Below are 27,393 nucleotides of genomic sequence, written 5' to 3'. Positions count from 1 at the left end.
TCAAGTGATGTGTCAATAAAATTGAGCCATAATTGAGTACAGAGCCCAAGTCACCCTATGACGTTAAAGTGGTGCGCTATCCTCGGGACTTTAGAAGTTCTAGCTCGATGTTTTAGTGACGCAACCAAACTGACCTGAGCAACTTCCAATGTTTTGATGTACTCACCGTAGTAAAAACCTGCCTTAGCAAGGCTGCCTCGGGAAGAGGGATGGCCCGTGCAGGCACGTGCTTTCGTGTCAGAGCAAACGCGTGTCGACCTCCAAGAACCGTGGCTCAAGGCCATTATCGAGCTTCGCGAACGGGAATGACGACAGACTTCGAGGCATACCATGGCTCCGACTTCCCATGGAAGAACAGGTCCTCATGCTCGCGAGAGCTTCAACAACGGGTCCTTGCACAATGGCCCACCGCCATCGACGCTGGCTGCGCAGCTGGTCGAAAACATCTCGGCATCTACAAGATCGTCGCGCCCTGATGAGACGGCAGAGTTGAAGAAGTTCTTCGCTATCATTGAAAAGGTAAAGAATCAACCTGAACTTCTCAAGTCGCGGGAAGAGCGAATAGAACACAACCACATGCTCATTTACGTCTACGCTCGAGTCGTCTTGGAAGGCCTTAAGTGGGACGATCCATTTGCCGATCGGGCCCAGTTGCGTGCAGATGCCCTGAGAGCCATCAGTTTCCTCAAAGTGACCATCAAAGAGACACCCGATGTCCTACTCCTTCCTGCAGATGGCATATCCTTCATTTTTCGAGGCAGCGAACCCCTTTGGCTATGGATTCTGCCAAAAGTTCTCAAAATGCTTGGCCACCGAGAATGCCTTGCCTTGACAAAGGCAATCGAGGAGTTTCTGCATGATATCTACCAAATCCTCTGCCAGACAGGTTCCTTGTGGTCACTCCTCCCACAATACCTCTCCTATTTCAAGAGGAATTTCGATGGTAAGTCATTCAGCACTAGCCTTTGTTGAGCTTTACTAAATCGCCTCAAGCTATACATCACCACTTGAACGAGTTGAAATGTCCCGTACCAAGTAAGGACATTGGCCTTCGACTTCGCTTGCCGCCAGATGCCTCCCTGGAATCCCTGACTGGTCTGAACGTGCAGTTTCCGCAACAGCAATGTACCTATCGATTGTCGACAGTCTCTCACGCTCTTCGCCACGCTTCAAATCTGTTGTCGATACTGACATCTCTGTTGGCTTTGAAAGACCCTAGCAATCTCATGACCTCCTCTTCTCAAGAGTATGTGCCGTGGCTGCTGGATACCTACTTCGCCTTCCATGGATGCCAAAAGCGATGGCAAGGTGCCTGCGCCAGCTGCTTGCCACTCTTAATGCAGAACATACTGCGACTTCTCACAGCACTCGGGGGATCATCCGATACCGATGTTTCACTACACGGAAAAGCCTGCTCATTATTGGTCTTATTCTGTGCTGACTTTGCGGATCAATGGGACCAACTTGTCACGAGTGAAAACGACGGTGAACCGCCGAGCCAACTTATCTGCTTGGCCTTGGTGAAGGTGACTGAAGCATGCGTCAAGCACAAACCCGTCTCAATATTCGTTACCCTGCAGTTAATTCCGTCGCTTGAAAAACTAGCTATGCCAGCCGGCAGCGATTTGCGGGTATGTTGGTTATGCCAATAGAGTCAGCCAATACTAATTGCAGTGTGTAGACTTGTTTCGAGCTACTGCAACAATCTTTGACTGGGCCGGGCCCACCGTCCCCGAGCGTTGTTATTGAGCCTGAACGATTTGCGGATCAGCGGTTATGCCGTCAGGTCAGGGCCATGAGTCTTAAATCGAGTATCAACGGCCTAGTTGAACCCCAAGTAAAACGTAGGAAGATATCTGTCGAATCACAAACCTTGCCTCAGATTCTGGGACTGCTGTACCGAGTTCTAGGTTCGGAGTACAAGGGCGACCTCAGGGATTTGGACGAGTTATTCAAGTACGTTTACTTCTCCTGACGTGAGGTCATTTTCTCACCAATCTAGAAACGTCTTTCCACAACTCGGTGATCTAGACCAATGTTCGGCGATTGATCTTCTAGGCTATGTCGGTTGCGCCGCCGACGACACACTTCTTCTGGAGCCATACAGCGACAGCAGCGCCTCACGGCTGAATTGTACTTATTGCCAAGTCAAGGATGTCAACAGGCAAATACCAAGTTGCTTTGATGCTGCTGCGAAGACGGCAGTGCTTGGCATTTTCCCTTCTTTGCTAAGCATGCCAAGCTTCGTTGAGTCGCGACGACCTCGCGTCACGGCAATGATTGGGTTGCAGCGTCTCGCAGCGCATTCCCATGATCCTGTGTTCCTCGATTTGGAAGTGTCTACTGCCGCCCAGTGGTGTATCAAATCACTTCAGAGCTCTGTCAGAGAGCTACGAATAGCTGCTGGGTATGATTGGATCATACAGCGTGACTAAAATCTGTGCTGACTTTCAACACTTCTAGGCGTACTTTATCCGTTTTTCTCGACGGGTCAACTCATCTTAGCACCGACCCCGAAGTGCTCATGCGAAACCGTACACTTGCACTTAGCGCTCTTCGATCAATTTCTGAGCAAGGCCTATCCCACGGCACCGAGGCATGCATCATGGCATGGTCTCAAGTCGGTCGGTAGGTATCATCGAACGCTGCAACAAGTCCTCGTCTGACAAGCGACACAGCGTCGTTCCTGATGATCAACTCAACCTTGTTTTGGTCAAACTTGTTGAGTACTTGGGCCATGACAATATCATTGTGCCTGCTGCGGCTTTCAACGAGGCATGTCGATCCAACAGTCCTTTCAGCAATGCAACCTGTACTGACCTTTCGAGGGGATTTCAGATCTTAAGCCTGGCCCGGGCTAGACAAACAACCCCACGCCTATTGTTTGAGCCTTTTTGGAGGAATTTGGCATTCTCTGCCGTCAAGGATCTGACTTCAAAGCCGAAAACTGCGCGATCCCTGGCAGATCTGCTTGAAATTACCGTCTCAGATCTACTCCTTTCAACGCATGGCTATGCTCTACCATGGCTTGTACTCACCAAGAAGCAAGATGTCATACAGAAGATTGCGGAAGTCCGCAAAGAGACAGAACCGTGGCAACCCTGCCTCGATAATGACAATCTCGGTTCAATTCTGGCCCTCTTGCTTGTTCAAGATGCCGCAGACATTCATGATTTCGCAATGGGTGTTCTGAGACATATATCTCCCCATTTCGAAGACTTCAAACTGGTCGACTTACTTCAGATGGAGCCTTTGATGACGACTCTGGAACTCTTGAAGACAGCTGGCGACGCAGACGAGGGTCGCAAGCCGCACGTGAGTCTTGCCGCTTCCCTTGCTCAAAACAGCGAAATCTGACTATTTTCCCAGATCCGGGCGGCACTCGGTCTCATGGCTAGCATGATTCAATCCGCCAATGGGGACCACAAACAAAAGAAAACGGCCACGGGTCGTTTCCTCCAGCACTATGCGCTGGGGCTAATGGCTCGTTTGACTGATGTCATCAACGACACGTCAAATCTGCGCTCTCCCATTCAAGAACAAAATCGATGTATCAAGGCAATGGAAGAAATGATACGAATAGGGAAGGCCTATATCCGCATCGCAAGACCTCAGGTATGCTACTGTGACACACTGTTCCGGAAACACGCTGACGTCAGATGAGATCTCTGCTTGTCTCCTCGCCGCCTTGTCACAAGACGGACTTCGCACGTCTGCCTTCTCATGCTGGGCTGCCATGATTCGTTATCTGGAAGAAGATGTGGATGTCTTGATCGAGACAACCTTCTTCATTATTAACCATTACTGGGCTTGTTTCGATGCTACAACCCAGCAACGCTCTCGAGAACTGTTGGAATTCTTGCTTGGAAAGGAGAGGCCACTGCTAGAAGCATTCATCAGTAAACTCCCATCATTCAGCCACATAAACGGCTTGGCCGAAGTGGAGAGCAAACTGAGCCAACTACGAGAGCCTGTCGACAATCGGACAGCCTTCTTCCTACTCTCCGAAAGGATATCCCATGAAAACTCCGGAGTTGTGCTGCAGGCACTCCAAGAACTAACTTCCTACCTGGAAAGACAACAGGGATACTTGCAAGCTTCAGCTGTGAGCGAGCAGCCGGATACAGTTGTCTCTACCTTGGCACGTGCTCTTCTCGACTGCTCCTCCCGCTATGCTGCTGAGCAGAGTGAGATCAGTCGGCTCTGTACACAAAGCATCGGCCTCCTGGGTTGCCTGGACTCTAACCGTATAGAAACAGTTCGTGCCGAGAAACATATCGTCGTTCTGAGCAACTTTGAGGATTCTGGTGAGACTACGGATTTTGTTCTACACGTTCTAGAGAACGTGCTAGTCAAATGTTTCCTGTCGGCGACAGATACCAGGCTCCAGGGCTTTCTATCTTATGCTATGCAGGAGCTTCTGGAAAGGTGCGATATTGCTGCTGCCATTAAAATGGCTGGCACACGGCAGGCCGACGTCATCTATCGCAAGTTTTTGGCACTTTCTGAAACTGCCAGAGAAGTGCTCACTCCATTCCTGAGTTCCAGCTACGTGCTTGTTCCGATGACGCACCAACAGGTAGAGTATCCCGTGTTTCGGGCGGGGAAATCATACAGTAACTGGATACGCGCCCTAACCCTAGATTTGCTTCGACGCCCACAGAATGCGTTTGCGCAACTAGTCTTCGAACCTCTTTGTCGTGTCATTCGGGTTAAGGACATTTCTACGGCTGAGTTTCTCTTCCCCTACGTTGTACTGCACGTCATTATTGGCGAGGAGAGCACCGAGGATGTGCGCGAAAAAGTGATCCATGAGCTCCTCAGCGTTCTGCGCCATGAAGTTTCTGCAGGTGCAGCATACGCAGAGCGCGACGAAAAGAAGCTTTTCTATGAGGTAAAAAGTTGGTCAGACCATGTAATGAACCACTGACTTATCATGTTTCGTAGGCTGTGTTTCGCGTCCTGGATTACGCCATGCGCTGGCTACAGTCAAAGCGGGCTATGCAAAGCCAAACCCCAAGAGACGTTAAGGCCATGAAAAGGGTACAGAACATTCTGGATGTGATACCAGCTGAGCTCATTTCGCAGCGTGCGGTAGATTGCAAGGCCTTTTCTCGTGCTTTATTCCACCTAGAACAACATATCCGCCAAGTGGAAGAGAAAAGGGGGAACAGCGACGAGAGGGACCGTCTTCTCCAGAGACTTCAAGACATCTACACGCAGATCGACGAACCCGACGGGCTGGAGGGTATTTCGGCCCACCTTCACGTCCTGGACATCAACCAGCAAATTCTCAGTCATCGCAAAGCTGGACGATGGGCTGCTGCTCAGACTTGGTATGAGGTCAAGCATGCCGAGGATCCAGATAACGTAGATGTGCAGATTGATCTGCTTACTTGTCTCAAAGAATCTGGACAACATGGTATGTGTACTCGGCATATTCTGAAACCACTACTATGCTAACCATGATAGATGTTCTGCTTAATTACGTGGAAGGCATCGAAAAGCACACGGCTGTCACGACAATCAATCGGATAGTTCCATATGCCGTGGAAGCATCGTGGGCCACAAATAGATGGCAGACCATGCAGAAGTTCATCTCGAAATATCAGGGCGACCGCGCGGAGAACTTCAATGTTTGCATTGCGCAGGCCCTACTTCATCTCCAGAAGGGCTACACTCAGGCATTTTTTGAGGACATGAAAACGCTTCGGGGAAGGGTCGCTTCATCAATGACATTTTCGGCTACTTCGTCTCTCCATACATGCCATGAACCCATGCTCCAATGCCACGTACTGACCGACCTTGAACTTATTGCTGGTATCAATGGCGATTCGGGCCAACACCCACAGGAGACGCTCAAGACACTTAATCGTCGATTGGAAGTCCTTGGATCATACGTCAACGACAAGCAGTACGTGCTGGGTATAAGGCGTGCTGCCATGGAACTGATGCGGTAAGTTTCCCGATTGGATGTGAAAACATGAACCGAGTTCGCTAATTCGACCAGACCTCGGTTTAATAACCTGGACATTTCGTCTCTTTGGCTGGCAAGCGCTAGACTTGCTCGAAAGGCAAATTCTACGCATCAATCTTTCAATGCTATACTGCATGCTTCCCAACTAGGGGATGATTCTGCTACCATTGAAAACGCGAGACTACTCTGGAAAGATGGCCACAATAGAAAGGCCATCCAGACCCTTCAAGGTGCCATTGCCAGCGAAACCTTCTTGGGCCGTAGCTTTGCCACAGAAGGAGATTCATCGGAAAAGACGGCGGAGTCGCAACAGAACATGCTGACGGCCCGAGCGCACCTGCTTCTTGCAAAATGGCTTGATAGTGCTGGTCAGACCCACGCCAGTGCACTACGAAAGCAGTACCAGAACGTCCCCAAGGCGTATGGAACTTGGGAGAAAGGACACTACTACCTGGGTAGACATTACAAGAAAGTGCTCGAGTCCGAAAAGACGCTGAAGCCTGACGATCAGAGCGAGCATTATCTCACCGGCGAGATAGCGAAACTCGTCATCGAAAACTACATGCGATCTCTTAACTATGGCACAAAGTACCTCTACCAGACGCTGCCAAGGGTATTGACACTTTGGTTGGAGCTGGGAGCTCAGCTTGACAAGGCGCCAGAGGGCAAGATATCGTTGTCTAAGGAGCTCTACCTCCGCCGAGGCGTGCAACTAAAAGAGGTCCACACGTCTTTGAATAAGTACGTGTACCGCATGCCGGCCTACATCTTCTACACTGCGCTCCCCCAAATTGTGGCCCGCATTGCCCATCCCAACGCCGACGTATTCATGCTGCTCGAGAGAATCATCTTGAAGGTTGTGGAGGCCCACCCTAAACAAGCTCTATGGAGCTTGTTTGCCATCATGACATCGAGGCAGTCCACATCGGACCGTCGGGCGCGGGGACAGCAGATTCTTTTGAAATTGCGGAGTACGGCAAGGAAGGTAGAAGGCAGCTCTTACGAGCTGAAGGCTTTACTGCGAATGGGTGAAAAGTTGGCAGACCAGCTGCTGCTAGCCTGCAACAACGGGGACTTCCAGAGCAACCGAACGACGATGGCTAGCATCACGAGAGATCTCAATTTCAACCACAAATGTACACCATGCCCTTTGGTGGTGCCTATCGAGACTTGTCTCACGGCGACGCTGCCGACTCTTACAGACAACGTCAGGAAGCACAAGGCATTTTCGCGGGACGTCATCACCATCGACTCTTTCCTCGACGAAGTCATGGTACTTGGCTCGCTGGCCAAGCCCAGGAAACTCACAGCTCGCGGTTCTGACGGAAATAATTATGGCTTACTCATCAAGCCCAAGGACGACTTGAGGACAGACCAGCGTCTCATGGAATTCAACAGCATGATCAACCGATCCCTCAAGCGGGACGCCGAATCCAGCAGGCGACAACTTTACATCAAAACATACGCAGTAACACCACTCAACGAGGAGTGTGGCATCATTGAATGGGTCGACGGACTAAAGACTCTCCGGGACATTCTTCTCGTCATCTACCGATCGCGCGCGATTGTTCCTAATTATGGCCATCTCGCCCAGATGATGAAGGACGCAATGGTTGGAGACAAGAATATCAAAATCTTCACGGAGGGTATACTCGGCATGTTTCCCGCCGTTCTCCCGCACTGGTTTATCTCTCAATTCCCCAACCCATCAGCATGGTTCGCTGCTCGACTGAAGTACACGCGCTCTTGCGCCGTTATGTCTATGGTGGGCACCATCTTAGGCCTGGGTGACCGCCATGGAGAGAACGTGCTGCTCGAGGAAGGCAATGGCGGGGTCTTCCACGTTGATTTCAATTGTCTCTTCGACAAGGGACTGACATTTGCACAACCTGAAAAGGTGCCGTTCCGCTTGACACACAACATGGTGGCAGCCATGGGCATCTACGGCTATGAAGGCCCTTTCCGGCAGTGCTCCGAACTTACTCTTAGCATCCTCAGACAGCAAGAGGAAACGCTGATGACGATTCTTGAGGCATTCATCTACGACCCCACGCTGGATCTGCAACGGGACAAGAAGCAACGCAAGAACGAATTGGTCAAGTTGAACCCGCACAGCGTAGTGGAAAGCATCAAGAGGAAGGTGCGGGGGTTGCTGCCAGAGGAGAGCATCCCTCTCGGCGTAGAAGGACAGGTCGAGGAGCTCATCAAACAGGCTGTGAATCCAAGGAATCTGACGGCCATGTATATTGGGTGGTGTCCTTTCCTGTAAGTGTAAGCCGTTGAGTGTACCATAGTAGCTTGTTGCAGCACGGATTGCATTACATTCATTCGAAGTCAGACACATCAAATGCAATTACTCTAGGACTTACGTAGCTTGACGTCAAATGATGCTTCCGAAACGAAATAACTGGAGGTCAGAGCTCCAGAGCCGGTGGGGGAAGGGAAGGATGTATGTAGCAACATCGCAAACGAGACCATGCTAGCTCGCTATCAGAAAAGGAAAAATGAACAAAATCAGCTGTTGGCATTCAACCCAAGTGTTTCGGATTTTTCTTGAACATTTTCCTTGATTTCGGTTAAATGAGAAAAGCACTGTTGGGACATTTGCGGCAGCGGGAAGTGGCAGGCGCGGCGGGTCTGATTGACGTCGTGACCTAACTAAATAATCCCCGTCTGGAAGCCTGGTCTTGACGCGTCTGGTCTGGTCTGGCATTCCCATTTCAGTCCCAATCGCACGCTTCCAACCTCACATCCCTTTGTTTCTCACAATTAGTTTAGACTGAGTGTCACACCCAGGCGTATTGGGCATTCACACCAATTAAACTCAGACGTGTCGCGCTGTCAAGTCAGGTCTGGGCAAATTGTTCTCCTGCCAAACACCCGCGGGGTTGGACGGGAACCCCATCTTACATCCGACCACCCCCAGCAGTCACGTACTTCCGTGACTCTGTATCGCATTCATCACAGCTCGACACGCAACATCTGAAACTCAGCTGAGCAAAGACATCATGTCTTACAGAATTGGTCTGTTTCCCCTAATTGGTCCTGTGTTCCTGTGTCTTTGTGTTGCGAGGAGCGACCGTGGTTCACGATATTGTCGCATCAAGTAGAGAAAGCCTTGGCTCTTACCTGTCACTCGCCTCCTTTCATCTTACTGACACACATTTCAGAGATCTCACCCAACAACCGCGCTGCTTGTCAAGATGCGGTGTGCAAGAAGGAAGGCAAGAAGCTCACGAAAGGTGAGATTCGCTTCGGCGTCTACGTCACTCTACCGGGCGGTAGTGATGGCCACAGCAGCTTCAAATGGCGACACTGGTAAGACTATTCCTCTTAACAACAACAGTTGCAACTAAATACTTTCCAGGGGCTGCGTGTCGGGCAAGTCCATTGCCAACCTGCAGAGTAACATTAAAAGGGGCGATGGCTATGAATGGGACCGCATTGATGGATATGACGAGCTTGAGTAAGTAAATTGCGTCTTGTGCGTGCAGGTCTTGCTAATTCGTTTCGCTAGCGACCATCCCGATGTCCAGGAGAAGATCCGACGGGTCATCGCTCAAGGTCATATTGACCCCGAGGACTTCAACGGGGATCCCGACTTCAACAAGCCAGGTCAGACTGCCATCCGCGGCCGAGCTAAGAAAGCTAAAGCGGGCGATGAAGATGAAGAGGGAGGTGCTGATAAAGCTAGCCCCAAGAAAGGCGCCAAGCGTGGCCGCAAGCAGGTTGAGGATGAGGATGAGGATGAGTCGGAAGAGGTTCAGCCCAAGGCCAAGAGGGCTAAGAAAGCTGTCGTGAAGGCCGATGGTGACGCGCCGGCTCCTGCTGCCAAGGGTAAGAGGGGCAAGCGGTCCGCAGTCAAGGCCGAGGAGGACGAAGAGGAAGAGCCTGCTCCCGCTTCCAAGAAGAAGGCTGTTCGCAAGTCCAACGGCGCTTCCAAGCCCAAGCGAGGTCGCCCGAAGAAGGCGTACGTACTGTCACTCAAGCATCACCAGCGTGCGGTTGACCCAATGCTAACTTTGGATGCAGTCAAGAGGAAGACGAGGACGACGAGGACTGAATACTCTATTCGCCGACCCACCTGGTCTGCTGGAGACGAACATGCCTGGCCGACAAGGCCGACATGACGACTGTAACAAAAGTGGGTTTTGCCGTTGGTTGCTCGTTTGCAGGTATGGCGTTCGAGGGTATCTGCAGACCCCTGACTTGCCGTGTAACAAGCCACACGAACAAGGATAATATGTGGCGCCTTTTCTTTTCACGATACCTTGAATTTCTCTAGGGAATATGGTTATGTAATATTAGTGATTTGTTAGGACAAAAAGTTTGCTCTGCGCAGGTGTGGTAAACAAATGACGAATTTAACTCCTGCCGTACTTTGTGTTGAATCAGATCATGAAGCTTGGCCCTGTTGACAACCCGATTGCTGACCTCCTCTGCGAGGAGACTGGTCGATGCTGACTGAGCATAGAACAAGTTTTCCCGCATCGTTTGTTGTTGACCATGGTGCTTCCTATATGCCAGAAGCGTGTCAACTTGTACGGCGTCCCCGTTGTCCTGGCCACTGAGCAGTGGGTCCGTATCGTGCCCAACGCATGGTAGTGAACTGAACGCTTCACCCAGAATGACCGAACGAAAGGCTACAGAATCACTGGGTAGTAGGAAGCAGACGACATTCATTCTGCGTATCTCTTGGTCGCGGCTTGACAAGTCCTCTCACACTCACTTCCGGCTGTGTGTTGCGATGGGACAACCAAAGACGACAATCTAGATAGACAGCATCACCAGGTATGCAGAAGATTGTAAAATTTTGGTAGCTTGAAACAACACACAGGTGTATCCTCCTCAAAATACCCATTTGGACCGAGACAGGTAATCTTCCGAAGCGCGGGCAGCGTCGGAACTGCCTATGCGGGCTCTCTGTTTCGACTACGTGAACTATCGTGGGTAAATGATCCAAGCGGGTGTCGATTCCTGGCCCGTTCGCGATGTGTTTGTGACTCTCTGTCGTGAACATAGATCCTCTGAGGGTAGAGGCGCTCCGAGTCAGCTGATCGTACGAGACATGCATGGTTGGGACAATCGACGCCCGCAATGCCGCATTCTTCACTCTGTAATTGCGGAGACTTGCAGGTTAGAACCAGAACTATCATATTTACCGAGGTGGTAGATAGGTGGTAAAATATAGTGTTGATTAGCCCTGCAGCATTGACAAGATTTAGAGACCAAACGAGGGTTCTAGGGTTGGTCCATCACCATTTGGATGGCCTCCCCGCACTGGGGTGGGAGCTATGCGGCAGGTCGGTTGAGGCACGACTCAGCTATCTGCCAGGATTAGCCCTGAAACAAGAGGAATTCATGTGAATTTTCCTGATTTCTCCAAGGAGACATAGCCGACAGTCTAGATGAGCTTTGGCATCAGGACGACATCCGATCTGCCGATGTAAAACCCGCTTGACAAAATGTCCCCGTTGACTCTCGACTGCTGATCCACAGCTCCTACCAGACGGGACGGCCTGTAGAAGGGCAACAGGCCGCTTTCCTAATCCTTTCGCAGAGCGGTGTTTAGATACTGGAGCCTCAAGGCTTTCTCTCTGTCTCTCTCCAGAACTAACAACATGGGGCTCAGCTCAGGATGGAGGAGCTGCAACTCGGCAGCCGGCAACCTTATGGAACGGCTCAACTTCCTCGACGGCGGCATCGGCACCACCATCGACATGGACCAGGCCTCCCGCGCCCAGCCGATCACCGTCGCCTGTCTCCTGGCCGTCGCGTTGTGAAATGGTGTCGAGATGGTGCCAATGTGGCACCATCTCGACACCAAGCGCACCGGGCTCTACTTCTGGAGCATCTGCGCCGCCACTTTTGGGGTACCATCGGCTTCGTCGTTAACGACTTCGAGCTGACCCAAAGTCACTTCGTCCCTGCCCTCTTGACCGTCTGTGGATGGACCCCCATGGTCACCGGACAATCGCTGGTTCTTTACTCGAGGCTGCACCTCCTCTACATTGATTCCCGAATACTGCGCTTCGTCCTAGGCATAATTGTCTTCAACGCCATCACCATGCACATCCCCATCCTCGTGGTCGCGTCCAACTCGCATAACCCGGGTCCCTTTCTCGTGCCCTACAGGATCTACAAGAGGATCGAGGTCACTGTCTTCTTCATCCAGGAGACCGTTATATCCAGCATTTACCTGTGGAAGTCGTTCGGATTTCTGAGCTCCCACCACTTCGGCAGCGGCGACAAGGAGCCGGTGTCTTCGGCGTCCGAGTCCGAGGTCAAGGCTATCATTCTTCACCTCATCGCCGTTAACTTCTTTGTCATCGCCCTTGACATCACGATCATCGTGCTCGAGTACTTTGACCTCTACCTGATCCAGACGAGTTATAAGTCGTTCGTATACAGCGTCAAGCTGAAGTGCGAGTTCGGCATCTTAAACAGGTTGGTGCACTTTGTCAAGCGGAAGCGGAGGGCGGCCGACGAAAGCTCCAGGATCACAGAGCAGCTTGAAAGGGAGTTGGAAACTACACTCGCTAGGAATTTTGGCGCGGTCGTGAGGGAGGTTCGTACTGATGGTGAGGCGCAATCGGTGCTGATAAGGGGCGTCAGGGGCGACAACTCAGATGCGGATATGGTCATCACACGGCCGACAGGTGTGCGGAAGTGTGCGGAAGCATACGGAGAATGATTTGAAGGTGTATTCTTCTCGTGATCTTGCCGTACCCTGGCGGCCTCTGATAAATATAAAATCGCACGCCCAGACAAGACTCATCATCAATATGTGATGCCCAGAATGCAGAGAAATATATCTGATTCTGGTTTGGAATATCGTGCTATATCCAACGTCTCTAGGATCCCCAAACAAGCATCAAAGCTGGTACCATTCTTTACATACTGCAAAACTTCCTTGAATTTGGAAGCGCCTGCTATTGCACAGTCCGGGTCTGACCCTTCGACAATATCTGCGAGCCGAGTTTCGCTCGCACACGACAGGCGGGCTAGGGGGAGGAGACCGCCTCTAATGCGCGCGGTACAGAACAATGTGACTGTGGATACCCTCTTTGTTGACGTCTCTGCGGACGCTTTTGATGCCACAGGAGGTGACTTTGTACCTCAACGACTCGGTATCTGGATAGCTTGGGCGTTCCCGCTCCCGCTGTAGATCGCGCTTTTCAGAGGTTGGAGTATACAATAGCTAGTATTTGAAACCAGCATATCTCCAGTAACATTGCCAATCTTCTCACCTAATTGCAGTCGCTTTTATGCTGTCACACAGAAGGAATTCTTTTATCTCTTGCTTGATCTGCCAAACCAGTTCGTGAGGCTGGTAAAGCGTGGCATCTTCCGGGCTCATGTCCATTAGCTCGAGTTCCATGATTGTAGACAGCATGTTGGATAACCAATTTATAATATCAAGACTAAAATCGAAATAAGCAGACTTGGATGGGGAACAACGTCGAAAACTATGCAATGAGTCGAGCTCAAGATGGCCTTTGATGCCCTTATATATTTGACACAAGAAACGCCAGCATAACTTGGTTATCTCTTTTGCGTAATTTTATATCATGTGATCATGAGATGTGGGAGTTGTCCGGTGAATCAAGGATCAACACCGTCGGGCTCTTTGCTCGAGAGTTGGTAGCGAGTTTGCAATTAGCAGTACCTCTTGACGATTTGATTTCGCCATCCTACAGATGCAATTCATAATGCATGGCTCAACTATAATGATTTCAGCTCGTAAACCCACATTCTTCGAACCAGAGTGGGCAAGTAGCTTGAGATACCCTTCTAGTAGTCACGCTGGAAATCAAGTTCTTGTTGCCTCGTCATTGCATGCCTAACTTTGCCTGCACTATATCATTGGTCGCCTTCCTAAAGCCGAGGTTGATACGACCAGGACAATGGGGCAGAATTGAATAGTACTCACGAGGACTTCAAGTATCTTTAAGTGAGCCTATGCCTGCGAAATTGAGACGCCATCCATTGTTGGACTCGTGATGTTGGCTCTAGGCGGCCATATAAACCAACTCATTTTCAATGTGGCGGCCCAACACGAAAAAGCGAATAACGCCGGCCATAATCTGTTGGTGACCAAAAATAAAATGGAATTGGGATAGTTCGCTTCGGTGCAAGCATGCGATGAAAAAAGTATGTCTGACATACGGTCGTCCTGTTTTCTGCTGTGGCTGGAAACAAGGTGGTTCATAGTGCTAACGTTTCTTGTATAGTTATGGCTAGTGTTCTGAATAGAGATACACAACCAGGAAAGATACACAAATGTATGAAGTTGCCTACTATATCATGTGGGTCTCGAATCTGTGTAGAGCTTGGTCTCAAACATAGAATATAAAAAAGTAAGAGAGCTGAGGTGGACCAGGAACAGACGGAAATTCGTTATACAGTGATGAACATGTTTTATCCTCCTCTTTCTGGCCAAGAGTAATCATCCATCGATTCGTAAGCGAAGTACTACAACGCTAAGCATAAGCCAATGGCATTCAAAGTCGGCCAATTCGTTGCACTAATCATTATCATGAGGTGTCTTCACGATAATGAGAACCTGCGATGAACAAAGACATATCGAGACCTAAACGTTAGTGTGCATAAGAAAGACAGGCATGGTTCGGCTTGGTACCGGTAGATTGGACATAAATACGTTTATCTTATCATGTATATTCAATCATCTATATACTTCATGCAATGGTAAGACTCACTCGCTTTTTTCGTCATGGTTCGGCTGTAATACTTATACAGTACCATGTACATGATGTGCTACTCTGACCAGGGACTAAGCTCTACAACTCCAGGCATATGCCTAAAGCATATACAAGTCCTGGGGCTGATGACCCAAATCTAGCCTAGCCAAGGAAGTTCTGCACATTGCCACCGACGTTCTTGAGGTCAAGTAGGAATGTATCATGGCCAAACATGCTCTGCTCCTCGCTCAACTCAACATGTGCAACGTTTCTGTTGCCCGCAAGTCGCAGGGCTTCGGCAACCTCCCTTTGTTGCCACGCAGGGAAGAGGATATCGCTGGCGACTCCCATCACCAAAGTCGGGATATCCCTCAGAGGCGAAAGACCGGCAATCAGATCATCAGGGGGTTGCGTTGCCACTTTGATAGCGACATTGGTGCCATCAATCTCGGAGTCTGGCTGCTCTGCATACGGCGAATTTGGGAGGGTCAAACTGCATGAAGGATCGCTCGGGGTTGGTTGAGTTCCAGACTCAATGAGCTTTATCCGCTCCGCCCGCCTCAATGCAGTCGCTTGCTGAGTGTCACGACCGAGATCAAACAAATCCATTGCTTTGCTGACGTAAAGCAAGCTATTCGGGTCGTATGTGAGGCAGAATTTTTCTCCAGCGTGGTCCAAGTATGTTTCAATCAAGAAGTCAGGACACAAGGCCGGCGGTTTCGCAGCATCTGCCCTCCTCCGACCGAACCTCTGCTCCCACTCGGGTCCTGATCGGTACGTGACTGTCGCAATCTCTCGCGCAAGCTTCATACCAGCATGCGGGGGAACCCTGCCATAGTAGAATCCTCTATTCCAGTTCGGGTCCATCATCAGGACTTGGCGTTGCGTGTGTCGCATGGCAATGCTGTAGGGGTGACTCCGCGCGCAGCCGCTGATGGAGACTATTCGACCGACTCGTGGGGGAAATAACAGACCAGCCGCCAAGGACTGCATGCCTCCCATGCTCGATCCCACGCTCGCATACAGCTTTTCAACTCCAAGGTTGTCGAGTAGCCGGAACTGGGCTCTAACCATATCCTCCATCGTCAGAATGGGGAAGCGCGTGGCATATCTCTGGCCATCCGCCGGGTCGACGCTGCTCGGACCGGTTGATCCAAAACACCCCCCTATCACGTTTGTGCAAATGACGAAGTATTTTTCCGTGTCCAAACAGCCGCCCGGCCCTATAAATTTCTCCCACCAGCCTGGCTGAGGGTTACTCTCGGATGAATGCGCATGCGATGAAGCAGAAAGACCTGTGTGAAGTAGAATAACGTTCGTTTTGTCGGCGTTCATCTTTCCCCACGTTTCGTATGCCACATCGAATTCGGGCAAGACACCGCCCCAGTCAAGCAGCAAAGGATCTTTGCAGCGGAAGACTTCGGTCGCGCCTGTGGTATAGGCCGGTTCCGGGCCCGTTAACAAGGACCTCGCTTCCAACGTCGCGGATCTCGTTTCTATGGCGTCGAGACACGGGAATGCCATTGCTGGGTTCGATGCTTCTCCCTGGCTTGTGCCATTGCGCCTTGCGAGTTGAGAATGCAACTGTCGTGCGCCATGCTGCGGGCATCGTGATATCGTTGACGAGGAAGGACGTTTCGTAAATTGAAGGGTATTCGATTCTGCGATTTTTTGGTGAATGGACATAGAGACTCGGCGGAGTGCCGCAGCACCGAGTTTTTGTGTTGTCATGCTGATGAACTAGAAGTCGTCTTTGAAATGGGAATTGAAAGATTGCGAGCTTGTACGGGACTTATGAATCATCATATCTTGCAGTCCAACCTTGCTGGTTTGTCAGCTTCGTAGCTTCCATTCCGATCGGAGAGACAAAAAGTCAGGGAATGATCTTAATTTACGTGGCTGATAATCTTAAACGGCATAGCTTTTGAGCCAAACTAGCCGCTTTGGGGATCCGTGTCTGAATGGTATTCGAGAATGTTTTCCTACTATATGTTCATCCGTACGTTTTGGAAGTTCCATGGTCTTCTTAATCATGGAACCCGATCGTGGAACTCAGGCTACAGCCATAGGTTCCCATATATTAGTTCTTCCTTCTGCCAAGATGAACTTCCTGGTAACAACAGATCGACTTGCGAATGTGTATTGATGGTACAAGTGGACTCCTGGGGTATATTTGGTACTTTGGCATTATCAAAGCGACCTCTGTAACACTTTCTCCTATTATTACTCAAATAACTGCCGTACATCGTTACAACAATTTTGGAGTGGACACGAAATCGTATTCCGCACTCAATTCATTCTCTGAAAATAGCAGGATTCGCGATTGATCCGAAAAAATCTGGGGAACCCCACCTTCCGTTTCCATCTCGCGCACTGTTAGACCCCTCCTGAAGCCGAGTGTGTACATGTGGGGATGATGTCACCATGTCGCCACTCGTCAGCAGCTTCGCCATCCACGGAACGACCTTGTGCAACCACTGTGATTCGTCTAGGTCTAGGCAGCTGCGCCCGCATTCACCTTCCCAACAATCTTCCACTTCACAATTGGATTCCTCCTTATCCTCTTCGGAGTCTCTTACTATTTCAGACCTAAGCCTCAACCAACATCATACATGCCACTCATCATCAACCGTGCTGGAGGCAACATGATCCCCAACAGACGCATGCCACTTACTCCCCGTGCTGCCGGGGACAAAGAGACCCCATATGATCCTTACACCGATTCTTTTGAGACGAGACCTGACGATGTCTATCAAGCAAAGCAGATTCTGATGAAGGCAGGCAATCTGCCTATCGAACTGGCCGACATCATTCTCGACGTCGCCGAGTATTGGGTCTGCACGGCGACGACAGCCGATTACACGAACCTACCGCAAAGACGCCTGGCCCTACAAGGTAGAAGAAATGATGAGAACAAATTCTTGCTGCGCACAATGCCACTCGGGCTTACTGGCTGGTCATCTTCAGACCATGAGAAGTGGAGGAACCAGGCCATGCCTAAAGAGCTTCGAGCGGAGTGGAGCATTGACACACTACGACATTTCGCTGATGATCCTAAACCAACCCTGGAGCATCCGTGTCGCAAGATCGAATTCAACATCGTGAGTCACGATCAAGGCTGGGGAGGTATAAAGGCTGATCATGGGACCTTCCATGGTTCCTGGACCTGGTTCGAAGCTGGCATCGAGCGGTTTGACGCCAATGCTGAATGCGCCGGCGACTGTCTCGACTGTCAACAAAGCTCGGAAAAAGGCGTCGACCTTCCTACCTGTTCCATTCGTCCAGTATGGCCAAGAATCATCAAAGACAGCCAAGTCACTGTGCCCATGAACAACGCAAATGGCAATGCCGGGGATGAGGATTCGGGTCCTATCACAAGATATCATCACGAACTTCATCCAACAGCAGACCACAAGATTCAGTGCAACAAAGTTGCCACGCACGATGTCCAACATCACCATGTGGAGTGGCGGTTCGATGACGATCTTTCCCCTGAAGAATTGGTGCAAGTCGGTCGCGGCAGTGGGACTGGCGATGGCAAGTTTGTAAGAAGCCTAAAGTTGGGAGACATTGTCACAATCTGGGGCCATGCTCGATTTAGTGGATGGTGCAATCACATCGAGAAGGTTGAAGTCAAGACGTACTGGGCTATATAAATCAAAGACAAAATATAGCGTCGTGGCGTCCAGGCGAACTTGGTACTAGCATTATGAGATATTAAATAAGGAAGTATACGATTTTGATATATTATTCATGACCGCCTTGGTACGCGTACGGGTTCAGAGTTACCTTTTAATGTCCTAGATCTCCCGTAGATACGTGACCAATGCCAAGTAAGCAGCATGCGGATTGCTATCATATCTGACGTCGGTCAAGCCACCAATTGTGATCTATATTTCGTGCCGCAAATAATAAGCGGAATGCATACACACTAAACCTACTTCGAGAAGCCCGTTACAGAATCTACAAGTCGTGTCTCGCAAGGACCAACTGTTAGCCGCGTGCATCGTGGGGAATTTGTCCTAATAGCCTCCGAGAGGGAAACTTTTTCGTGTTCTTTGTGTGCTTCATGTATATGTAAGATATAAGTGCAGGTGTGTACCAGGGAAGGTGACTACGATCAGGGTCCGACGGAGTCCAATTCCAAGAAGTGATGTGTTTGCAAGGCTTCTATCTGCCGAGCTAACTCTGAGCGTCGAACTCCCTTTGAGTAGATACATCTCCGATGAGTATTCGACCGCTCGGCCATGTCTCGGCACAGAGCTCCACTGTGCTTTGTCCTCATAATATAATAGGTTGATAATATGTTCAGAGTGCATGACTTGCATCCTTTACCCACATCCTATAATAATATCCTCTTTCTGTTGAAGTTATTATAGCTATGACTAAGATCTGTAATAGGCAGGCAGAATCTACTATCCAGCGCACACCATCGTGCCAAGTACGCCTTAATATAAGGTCCTTACTTATGCCTCTGGACCCAGCATAGCTAGCTCCGCTAAGCCCAATACAGTACGAATACGATAACGAGACGAATCAGAATAAACCAGCGTGAAGAAATTGCATTAAGTAACGGTGGGACTTAACTGTTGGCTTGTTACACGTGCATCTGATCAATAGTAGTGATTCAAGTGATTGATTGGATGTATCTGGTTGTCTTCTGTTGCATTCGGCTAACTGCCAGTCCAACTAATTGTTGTTCTGTTGTGGAGAAGTGGAAGGCTCTTCAGACTGATCCCAAGTGGCTAATCTTAGGCCCCACTACTCGTGACTCACGTGACCCTTGTATATGTTAGCCGCCAAGTCTTCATCATCGTTATCTTCATCTTCTGGCACTGGCCGTGACCACGAAGCCGCCTCTTAGCATTTAAGCATTATATTTGAAGTTTGATAGATACCCCGAATTTGCTGTGAATTACGCAACTTTGGAAGTATTCGCTGAAAATGACGCATAGTTGAAAATAGGTGGATCGTCACCGCCGATTTTAGGCGCAGGGATCATGGCGGTCGTGGTAAGTGAATCTAATTAAGCACGCCTTTTAGACATCTTTCTGTTTTACAGTGGGTCGCAATAAATTTGCTACCCTGTCAGGTACCACCAAGCCACTAAGTCTGAAAAGGGTAACGATCTATTGCTACTTTTTAACTATCTACTTGTATATTCACCCTTCTTGTTGTTGTTGTTGTTATGGTCATAGCAGTAATAAAAGCAGCGGGCAGCCTCTTACCCCTTTTTGGATTTAGTGGCTTGGTGGTACCTGATAGGGTAGCAAATTTATTGCCACCCGCTGTAGTTAGAATTATTGTACGGCACCTTACAGTAGCGATTCCCTCCAAACTCAGACCATAGTTTTTGAAATAGGGTTTTTGGCATCCATGATGGCATCTGCACTCCAAGGCACGACTGTAATTGTAACGGGAGGAGCGGGCGGCCTCGGCAAAGCTATTGCAACCGCATATGTCAACGCTGGCGCCAATGTGGTGATCTGCGACATCAACGACGAGCGGCTCGCCGCTACAAGTGCAGGTTAGCATTTTAAGCCCATACTGATTCCCAAGCGGCCTTGGCAGCATCACTTCCAACTTCGAGGACTCGATTTCAAGCCCTTGGTTTCCATGCAGTAGAACATGTACTGACTTTCAGTTAGACTTCGAAGCTACGGGCCGCTTCCTGGCGCTCAAGACGGACATCACATGTGAAGCCGCCGTGCAGTCGCTCATTGAACAGACGACAACCAAGTTCGGCCGCCTGGACATCCTTGTGAACAATGCAGGCATGATGGATGGCTTCGACCCCGTCGGAGAGTTAAGCAAGGAGAACTGGGACCGTGTTCTCAACTTGAACCTCACGGGGAGCTTCCTGTGCATGAAGTCGGCGGTCAACGCCATGCAGAGGCAAGAGCCGCGAGGTGGTCTCATCATCCAAATCGGCAGTAACGCATCGCATCAAGGAACCAATGCAGGGCTGGTCTACACGGTTAGCAAGCACGGCGTAGCGGCTCTGGTAAAGAACACAGCTGGGTTCTACGCAGACCAGAACATCTATGCCGTGGGTTTGATGATGGGCGCCATGATCGACACCAACATCACCGAGAGCACCATGAAGATGGGGTGGTTCAACCAGGAGGGGTTTACCAAGTTCTTTGGAGAGAAGGAATTCAACACGAATTGTGCTATTAAGTTGGCTGACGCCGGCAAGTACTGCGTCTTTTTGGCGGATAGAGACATTGCAGCGACGTTGAATGGGTCGTTGATCAACTTCAATAAGAACTGGCCCCAGGCGTGAGATGGAGGGTGCGATAGGATATTCTGAAGTGTGGTCGTGTTGTTTATCGAATGGTTTCCACTCCTGTTCCATCGCCGTATTTGAATAGCACGGCTATTCTTTTGTTAGGATTGAGAGGAAGCCCGTATGTACTCCGCTGCCGAATCTTGGTGTTGAAGGATCCCATCATGAAAAATCCAACAACGAATGGTAGCCAAATCCATGTCGGCTGCACGCTGTCACCGCTTGCACAAATATAGTGAAGTAACCCAATGTGACCGCAATCGGTTCATCGTGTAGCCTGGCCTCTTGGCCCCTTTGACAGTGCAAGTGCCAACTGTTAGTGCGTGTGGTTAGTGGGTTTCCCAAGTTATTATGCAATCTTGTGAAAATAATGCTGAGTGGTGCCTTCCTTCGTTGGATCGGAAAACCAGGCGAAGGAATCATCTCTCGAGTTAACAAAAACGAGTTTAAAATATTGACTATGTCAGGCACAAAAAGTTCATGTGCGAATGGTTTCCAATCTTCCCCCGGCACATTATTATGCCGATGCATGGGGTCATTGCAATTAACCATTTCCCTGGTCTAAACTGCGGGAGACGGGACGGCGGCCACTAAAAACAGCAACTTCTTCAGCGGGCGCCTGTAGGGTCCGTCGTCTGATGATGTTTCGGATCAGCGACCTGGTCGTGACAGCGATCGTCAGCTGAACTAAATAGAAAACCCACGTGTATGGTTATGACACAGACGAGGCGTTTTTCTTGGGACAATTCTTATCGAAAACAAGCAACAAAAAGTTAGCAGAAGTTCTCTTCAGACTCGACCGGAGCATTTGGTCGGCCTCGGGACGATTTCAAGCAGAGCTTGGCAGGCATCTTGCTGCGACGGTTCGAACTCATGAATTCATCACGGGCGGACCGCATATTTGACAAAGAACGAGCGTCATTGCATCATGTGAAACCGAATCCACGTGTGCAAGCTATCACTTATAAATGGTCATCGCAATCTTGGAGGACGTTTGCGATGGGGATGCGATGGGGATGCAATGTGGTCCGAAAGCCAAGTCTTCTTCGCGAAAGAATGGCCTGATTATCTCCTTTTCACGTTACAGCACCTGGTAACGTTGGCGCGGCCTAACCAGCTGAAGCCACGCCAAGCCCATCAGGAGGCTCTGACAACGGCTTTCAGCACAGACTGGGCTCGCCATAGGACCTTCTCTTCTTCACAAGTCGCAATGCTGCCGACCTACCATGGCGTCCTGGCGCTTGGCACTGACCAGATTGCTGGATCCGTTTGGAACAAGCGCCTTGGCCTGTGATATCAGCCTCCATTGAGCGCTCCCGCTTTCAACACCAGCCTTGCAGCTCCGAAAATCCTTTTCCATTGCGTCGACTAGTAGAGCATAACATTCGGCATTCTTCGGCATCGTTGTCACAATTAAACATAGCTGCTCCACAGCTTTGTAGTACTGGTCTTCCCAATAATGACCTCTTTCTCTCGCCATGTATTGCTGGCTCACTGCATCCTCAACCGCTACCCGCAAAAGCTGGTCGCAGTGGAGGGCACGATACTTGCGCACCAACAAGCGCGGACGACTTTGGGAATGAAGGGGTTGCCCAGCCAAAGCCAAGGACGGCAGCCAATCGAAGGAACCTATTAGAGGGAAGGAGGATACCCCCTTCCTTGCTCCAGAGTGAGTAGTGCAACACATCCATACTACTTGGCGGCCATTTGACTTGGGAGCCTCATCATAGTGGAGTGGGCTACCCATCATCAAGGGCTGGTTTCGAATTGTTTGCTCCGGCGCGGCGTTTGTTGATATTGTAGCCCCATGGAATCGCATGCGCGAGCTAGAGTTTGGTGGATGCAATTCTGCTCCATGATGCGGAGAATCCTAGATAGGGCCCTGCGATGTTTGGCTGGGCAAGTTGACAACTTCGTCAACCTAACAGTATACGCCGTTTCAAATGGTTGATATTCAGCCCCTTCACGCTGTGCGCTTGTGTGCAGAATAGAAGCCAAGCTTTCTGAGCTCCTAAATATACTTGCCTACCGTAGGGTGCCACCGCTCAGACACTCAAGCCCCCTTCAATGCCCTCTCATATATAAGACATGTTTCTCCGTACTGCGGTGTGTGTTTTTTGTCTTGTGAGATATCCAGGTTTCGATAGTCTGTCTCTCTTTCAGTTTATTTCGTTATTTTCATATTTCCTTTCTCGCTCTGAGAGCTCGAGTTCATTCGTTTCCGCCGGTATAATAGACATACGCATATTTTCCGAGCATTTTATTCTACTCTTGTCGTCAGCATCGTATCCGTCTTCGATAACACTCGATTCCCCGTCAAGTTAATAGTTCTTTGACAAAATTTTCTCAAAATGCTTTCTTCGATCCTAGAACTGCTTCTGGTTGCAGCGTCTGTGACGCCGGCATTAGGTTTCTGCGGATCGCACACTCATCTGCAAAGACGGGCCGAGGAGGGTGAGGCGGTTCCTATTTCGACATTTGGTTATATTGGAGATATTGTAGGTTTCCTCGCCTTGTCTGCCTATTCAGTAAAAATGGCTGACACTGAGTGCCACACAGGGGCCTCACAACTGGGCTGCTTTGGATGCTGCCAATTCTGCCTGCGCTACGGGCACACGCCAATCCCCCATCAACATGGTCGAAGGCCAATTTCAGATCGTCGCCGGCACTGATGTTACGCTCACTATCCCCGATCAGACCGAAGGAATTGAGTTCGAGAATTTGGGAACGACGGTAGAGGGTGTGATGGAGGGCTCGGGAGCAACCATGGTGCTGAACGGTGAAGAATACGAACTCATGCAGTTTCATTTCCACCACCCAAGCGAGCACTTGGACAACGGTACCAGCATAGCCAGTAAGTTTTATATCCATATACGGTCCTTGGTCCAGACTCGTGACTGACCAGTATACAGTGGAAATGCACATGGTGTTCCAAACTGCTGAGGAGCAGCTCGCCGTCATTGGTGTCTACGTCGACCTCGACACTGGTGTCGCTTCTGCTGCTGCTCCAGCCGCGAAGCGTCGCCACCCGCAACCAGACCACAGCCTATGGAAGAAGCAGGCCGAGGCCGTTAGCCAGATGCAGATCACTGCCGCCGCAGACAATGGTGCCGTCACCTCGACCATGCTTGAAACTCTCTTCCAATCCGTTGAGGAGATCGCCACGCCCGGTACTAAGGTCACAACGCAGCCTCTCATCATGTCTGAGTTGGTCGAGACCTTGAAGCTTGGCAACTTTGAAGCGTAAGGGACAGCCAGATCCTCCATCTGATATTACAGAACATTCAGTACTGACATTCTCAATTAGTTACTCTGGCTCCCTGACCACCCCTCCCTGCAGTGAGGGTGTCAACTGGATGGTCGCAACCCAGCGAGTTCAGATCTCCACTGCCTCGTTCGAGCGTGTCCGCAACGTCGTGAAGTTCAACTCCCGCTTCACTCAGAATGCCCTGGGCTCACCCAACGTTGTCTCGCTTAGCGCTGGGGCGGCGGCCGTGGCCGAACCCGTTGCCGCTGCATAAAGAAGAGCGGAGGACCATGGATGCATGCGCCCGAGGTGGCCTTCGTCGCCAATGTTTACGGGCTGGATGATTTTTTTTCTGTTTGACGATACCTTGTTCTAGTAGACGATATTTCAAGTTATAATTAGACGAGCATAAACCCAAAGTTCCTGTGGGACTTCAGCAATATACGAACATATCCGTATACATCTGTCGCATTTGTGAATTGCTCTGAACTTTATTGACCGCGCTGGCGGTCATGATTTATTGCAATAAATCTAGAGGCTCCCTGGCAGTGTGCCGTTGCTCCAAGTCTCTTCCCCGTGTTGTTCTCGTGCTTCCTCTATTGTGACCCTGAGTTCGTGATCTTCTTATAATCTCCGTTTCTAGACTATCGACTCCAAAGTCAGTTGAAGGCAACAGACAACCGTTCTCAACTCAGTTTTTATCGTCACACTTTTCCTCTCGATCAACTCGTTCTATTTTGTTGAACTTGGGATTGGCAAATGCCACAACGCAAGAAACTTTAGGCGTCTGAGCTTGCTGAGATAGATAATGCACTGGTTCCCGTTCAGGAACTTAAAGAGGAACCAAATCCAAATTTCTTGTCTGCTGGCCACCTTCATGTATGCGGCTGCTCTCGTCCCGCATGCATTCTTATGTATGCATACATGAGTGTAATCAACTTATTAGCATTCGCCAACTCGTCCCCTTCATGATGTCCTTCTCTCAGCCGAGTGGCTGAATGACTCAGCTTTGAAGTGGACTTCGACGCTCAGAGCTCAACCGGAGGTGCCCGACAGAACTCTACACTACTGCCACAATTTATGGTGGCCAATACCGCGGATGTCTTATCAAGGAAGCCAGTACCTAATCCGGTATAGTGTAACGGTCAACATATCGCGTTTTCATAGCTATCTAGTTGAGATCCGCGGGGCTCGGGGTTCGATTCCCCGTACCGGAGCTTCATTTCTTTTAGAATATTTCCGCAAATATTTTCTTTTGGTAATAGAGAATAAATATGTTGAAGCAATTCTAGCTTGAATTATATGATTGATCCAAAGGAATACTGATTTATTCCAGCCACTTTTTGGCCAGGCCGCAGTGTTCAGTAGATGCTGGAAGTGAAGGACTTGCGATTGTGGGTACGGCAGACTGACGGCCATCTATGCGCAACAGGGAAATAGAGCAAAGTTCACGAATGTGGTCTGTAAAAATGGCTTATTAAGAGTCCAGACGTTTATAGTCAAAGAAAACAGCGTTGTTGGCTGGGTTGTGCTCCGCGGTAAACCTTTTGCACTGAGTGCGCGTCCGAACTCCTGTGTTTCTTTCAACGTCTCCAGCACGATATGGGAACAGAATGGTATAGCTCTTCCAATATGATGACGGATTCAAGACTTCATCAAACCCAGTACTGGATTATGTCAAAGTTGCATTGATCTAGTATAGTAAATAGACGAAGTCCGTACAAACTTGAGCCGACCTATAGCAATGCTGGTCGGGCGAAGCGGGGCTGTGCGCCTGGGGTAGTCGCTACCTGTAAAGGAAGGCGTGTTGCTGCCTAATGCAGCCGCAGCCTGGATTACAAGCAATTATTTAATTCATCGTAAATAGGAATCCAGGGCGCCACAGTTTTACAGCTATGAAAACACATTTGCAAGCTATCTCAGCTTGCATTCCACAAAAGCTTCAGTTAAAAACAAGCCAGTTCTTCCACCTCGCAGCTTATACCTGCCCGGCACTTCTCACCAACCGGCTAAGTCGTAAGCGCACCATGTCGACCTTCACACTCAACTCGCCCAGCGTTCCCGTCACCCTGCCTGATGGCTTGTCTGAGGAGACTCTCCTGGCATTCTTTCCCTTCAATGTATGCTCTCTATGACTGTCATGTCCCCGTGGGCCAACACTGACACGAACCAGAACTGGGTCCGAACCCTCACACGCTCGCTAGCGCTGCAGTCGCGCTCCTCTCATCCTTTCAATGCGGACCCGTATGAACTGCGCAGAATCACCGTCCAGGCCTACGACCTGTTCGATGCTGGACGGGTGGGCTTCTTGAAAATGAAGGCAGACGTATCCAATAAAGCAGGTGAGAGGTTACCAGGCAGTATATTCCTGCGAGGCCCGAGCGTCGCCATGCTGGTCATTCTCATCCCGGAAGACGTCGAACCTGGGAACGAGTCGGAGACAGACGAGCGACATGTCATCCTCACCGTCCAAGCTCGCATACCGGCAGGTAGCCTCGAGTTCGTTGAGCTGCCTGCTGGCATGGTGGACGACGACGGCACCTTTGCCGGCACAGCTGCCAAAGAAATCAAGGAGGAGTTGGGTCTCGAGTTGCAGTCTTCGGAATTGATTTGCATGAGCGATTTGGTGGTAGAAGAGGCGAGCATCAAGGGTGACGAGGACTTGCCCAATGCCATGTACCCGTCGGTGGGTGGATGCGACGAGTTCATCCCCATTTATATGCACGAGCGTCGCGTACCAAGAGAGCAGTTGAAAGAGTGGACGGGCAATCTTACTGGGATGAGAGATCATGGGGAGAAGATCACGCTCAAGCTGGTCAAGATGAAGGATCTATGGAAGGAGGGCAAACGAGACGCTAAGTGCTTGGCTGCGCTTGCTCTTTGGGAGGGGTTGAAGCGAGAGGGTAAGCTGTGATAATCTCGTCCTACCTTTTGGGTTAGCGAAGGGGATAACGTAAAAGTCGTATTGGTCGAGAAATGACTGGACTAGTTCATCGCCGCTCTCATAGCCGGTGATAATATTCGACGTGAGGTATTCGATTATCTAACGGTTTTATCAGTGGAGATTCAGATTAGAACGCCCTCCTCAAAACTGAGCATCATGGTAGTCCATTCCCTGGCATACAAAGTACTGTGCCAGAGCACAGCCGGCTTCCCTGGCGCATCTGCGCCCCATAGG

General features: G+C 50.0%; 9 protein-coding genes and 1 non-coding gene across 10 annotated transcripts; 8 read left to right on the top strand and 2 right to left on the bottom strand.

Annotated features, from left to right (window-relative positions):
* Window positions 1-156: 156 nt before the first annotated feature.
* Window positions 157-8,351, top strand: BCR38DRAFT_153630 (uncharacterized protein). Its single transcript, XM_040853733.1, has 12 exons — window positions 157-943; window positions 994-1,631; window positions 1,682-1,956; window positions 2,003-2,407; window positions 2,464-2,628; window positions 2,679-2,775; window positions 2,839-3,315; window positions 3,370-3,615; window positions 3,665-4,894; window positions 4,948-5,422; window positions 5,473-5,956; window positions 6,011-8,351. The coding sequence occupies exons 1-12, from the start codon at window positions 331-333 to the stop codon at window positions 8,244-8,246; spliced, it is 7,341 nt and encodes a 2,446-aa protein (XP_040717884.1). The 5' UTR covers window positions 157-330; the 3' UTR covers window positions 8,247-8,351.
* A 137-nt stretch (window positions 8,352-8,488) lies between these two features.
* On the top strand, window positions 8,489-10,364 carry BCR38DRAFT_472708 (uncharacterized protein). Its single transcript, XM_040862923.1, has 5 exons — window positions 8,489-9,001; window positions 9,148-9,295; window positions 9,345-9,443; window positions 9,495-9,947; window positions 10,010-10,364. The coding sequence occupies exons 1-5, from the start codon at window positions 8,986-8,988 to the stop codon at window positions 10,038-10,040; spliced, it is 747 nt and encodes a 248-aa protein (XP_040717883.1). The 5' UTR covers window positions 8,489-8,985; the 3' UTR covers window positions 10,041-10,364.
* Window positions 10,365-11,120: 756 nt separating this feature from the next.
* On the top strand, window positions 11,121-12,861 carry BCR38DRAFT_426504 (uncharacterized protein). The gene has a single exon (XM_040859775.1). It carries the CDS (start codon window positions 11,616-11,618, stop codon window positions 12,669-12,671), a length of 1,056 nt encoding a protein of 351 aa, XP_040717882.1. The 5' UTR covers window positions 11,121-11,615; the 3' UTR covers window positions 12,672-12,861.
* A 1,745-nt stretch (window positions 12,862-14,606) lies between these two features.
* On the bottom strand, window positions 14,607-16,642 carry BCR38DRAFT_426503 (homoserine O-acetyltransferase). Its single transcript, XM_040859774.1, has one exon. It carries the CDS (start codon window positions 16,408-16,410, stop codon window positions 14,842-14,844), a length of 1,569 nt encoding a protein of 522 aa, XP_040717881.1. The 5' UTR covers window positions 16,411-16,642; the 3' UTR covers window positions 14,607-14,841.
* Window positions 16,643-17,143: 501 nt separating this feature from the next.
* Window positions 17,144-18,488, top strand: BCR38DRAFT_426502 (uncharacterized protein). The gene has a single exon (XM_040859773.1). The coding sequence runs from the start codon at window positions 17,292-17,294 to the stop codon at window positions 18,333-18,335; it is 1,044 nt and encodes a 347-aa protein (XP_040717880.1). The 5' UTR covers window positions 17,144-17,291; the 3' UTR covers window positions 18,336-18,488.
* A 1,570-nt stretch (window positions 18,489-20,058) lies between these two features.
* Window positions 20,059-20,965, top strand: BCR38DRAFT_338067 (uncharacterized protein; the record flags this gene model as incomplete). Its single annotated transcript, XM_040855585.1, has 2 exons — window positions 20,059-20,206; window positions 20,328-20,965. 2 exons carry the CDS (start codon window positions 20,059-20,061, stop codon window positions 20,963-20,965), a joined length of 786 nt encoding a protein of 261 aa, XP_040717879.1.
* Window positions 20,966-22,099: 1,134 nt separating this feature from the next.
* On the bottom strand, window positions 22,100-22,921 carry BCR38DRAFT_153595 (uncharacterized protein). The gene has a single exon (XM_040853732.1). The coding sequence runs from the start codon at window positions 22,785-22,787 to the stop codon at window positions 22,167-22,169; it is 621 nt and encodes a 206-aa protein (XP_040717878.1). The 5' UTR covers window positions 22,788-22,921; the 3' UTR covers window positions 22,100-22,166.
* Window positions 22,922-23,319: 398 nt separating this feature from the next.
* BCR38DRAFT_387700 (alpha carbonic anhydrase) lies at window positions 23,320-24,619 on the top strand (the record flags this gene model as incomplete). Its single annotated transcript, XM_040857516.1, has 4 exons — window positions 23,320-23,466; window positions 23,528-23,822; window positions 23,881-24,211; window positions 24,276-24,619. The coding sequence occupies 4 exons, from the start codon at window positions 23,320-23,322 to the stop codon at window positions 24,487-24,489; spliced, it is 987 nt and encodes a 328-aa protein (XP_040717877.1). The 3' UTR covers window positions 24,490-24,619.
* Window positions 24,620-25,342: 723 nt separating this feature from the next.
* On the top strand, window positions 25,343-25,432 carry BCR38DRAFT_t136. Its single transcript has one exon. It is a non-coding gene; the product is annotated as a tRNA-Glu (tRNA).
* Window positions 25,433-26,242: 810 nt separating this feature from the next.
* BCR38DRAFT_338169 (NUDIX domain-containing protein) lies at window positions 26,243-27,129 on the top strand (the record flags this gene model as incomplete). The annotated part of the gene is made up of 2 exons (XM_040855594.1): window positions 26,243-26,335; window positions 26,389-27,129. The coding sequence occupies 2 exons, from the start codon at window positions 26,243-26,245 to the stop codon at window positions 27,127-27,129; spliced, it is 834 nt and encodes a 277-aa protein (XP_040717876.1).
* Between the last annotated feature and the right edge of the window lie 264 nt (window positions 27,130-27,393).

This window comes from Pseudomassariella vexata, assembly GCF_002105095.1.
Source record: "Pseudomassariella vexata strain CBS 129021 chromosome Unknown BCR38scaffold_4, whole genome shotgun sequence".
Classification (NCBI taxonomy): Eukaryota; Fungi; Ascomycota; class Sordariomycetes; order Amphisphaeriales; family Pseudomassariaceae; genus Pseudomassariella; species Pseudomassariella vexata.
Note: the sequence above shows the minus strand (reverse complement) of the source record. Positions and strands in the feature narration are given on the sequence as shown.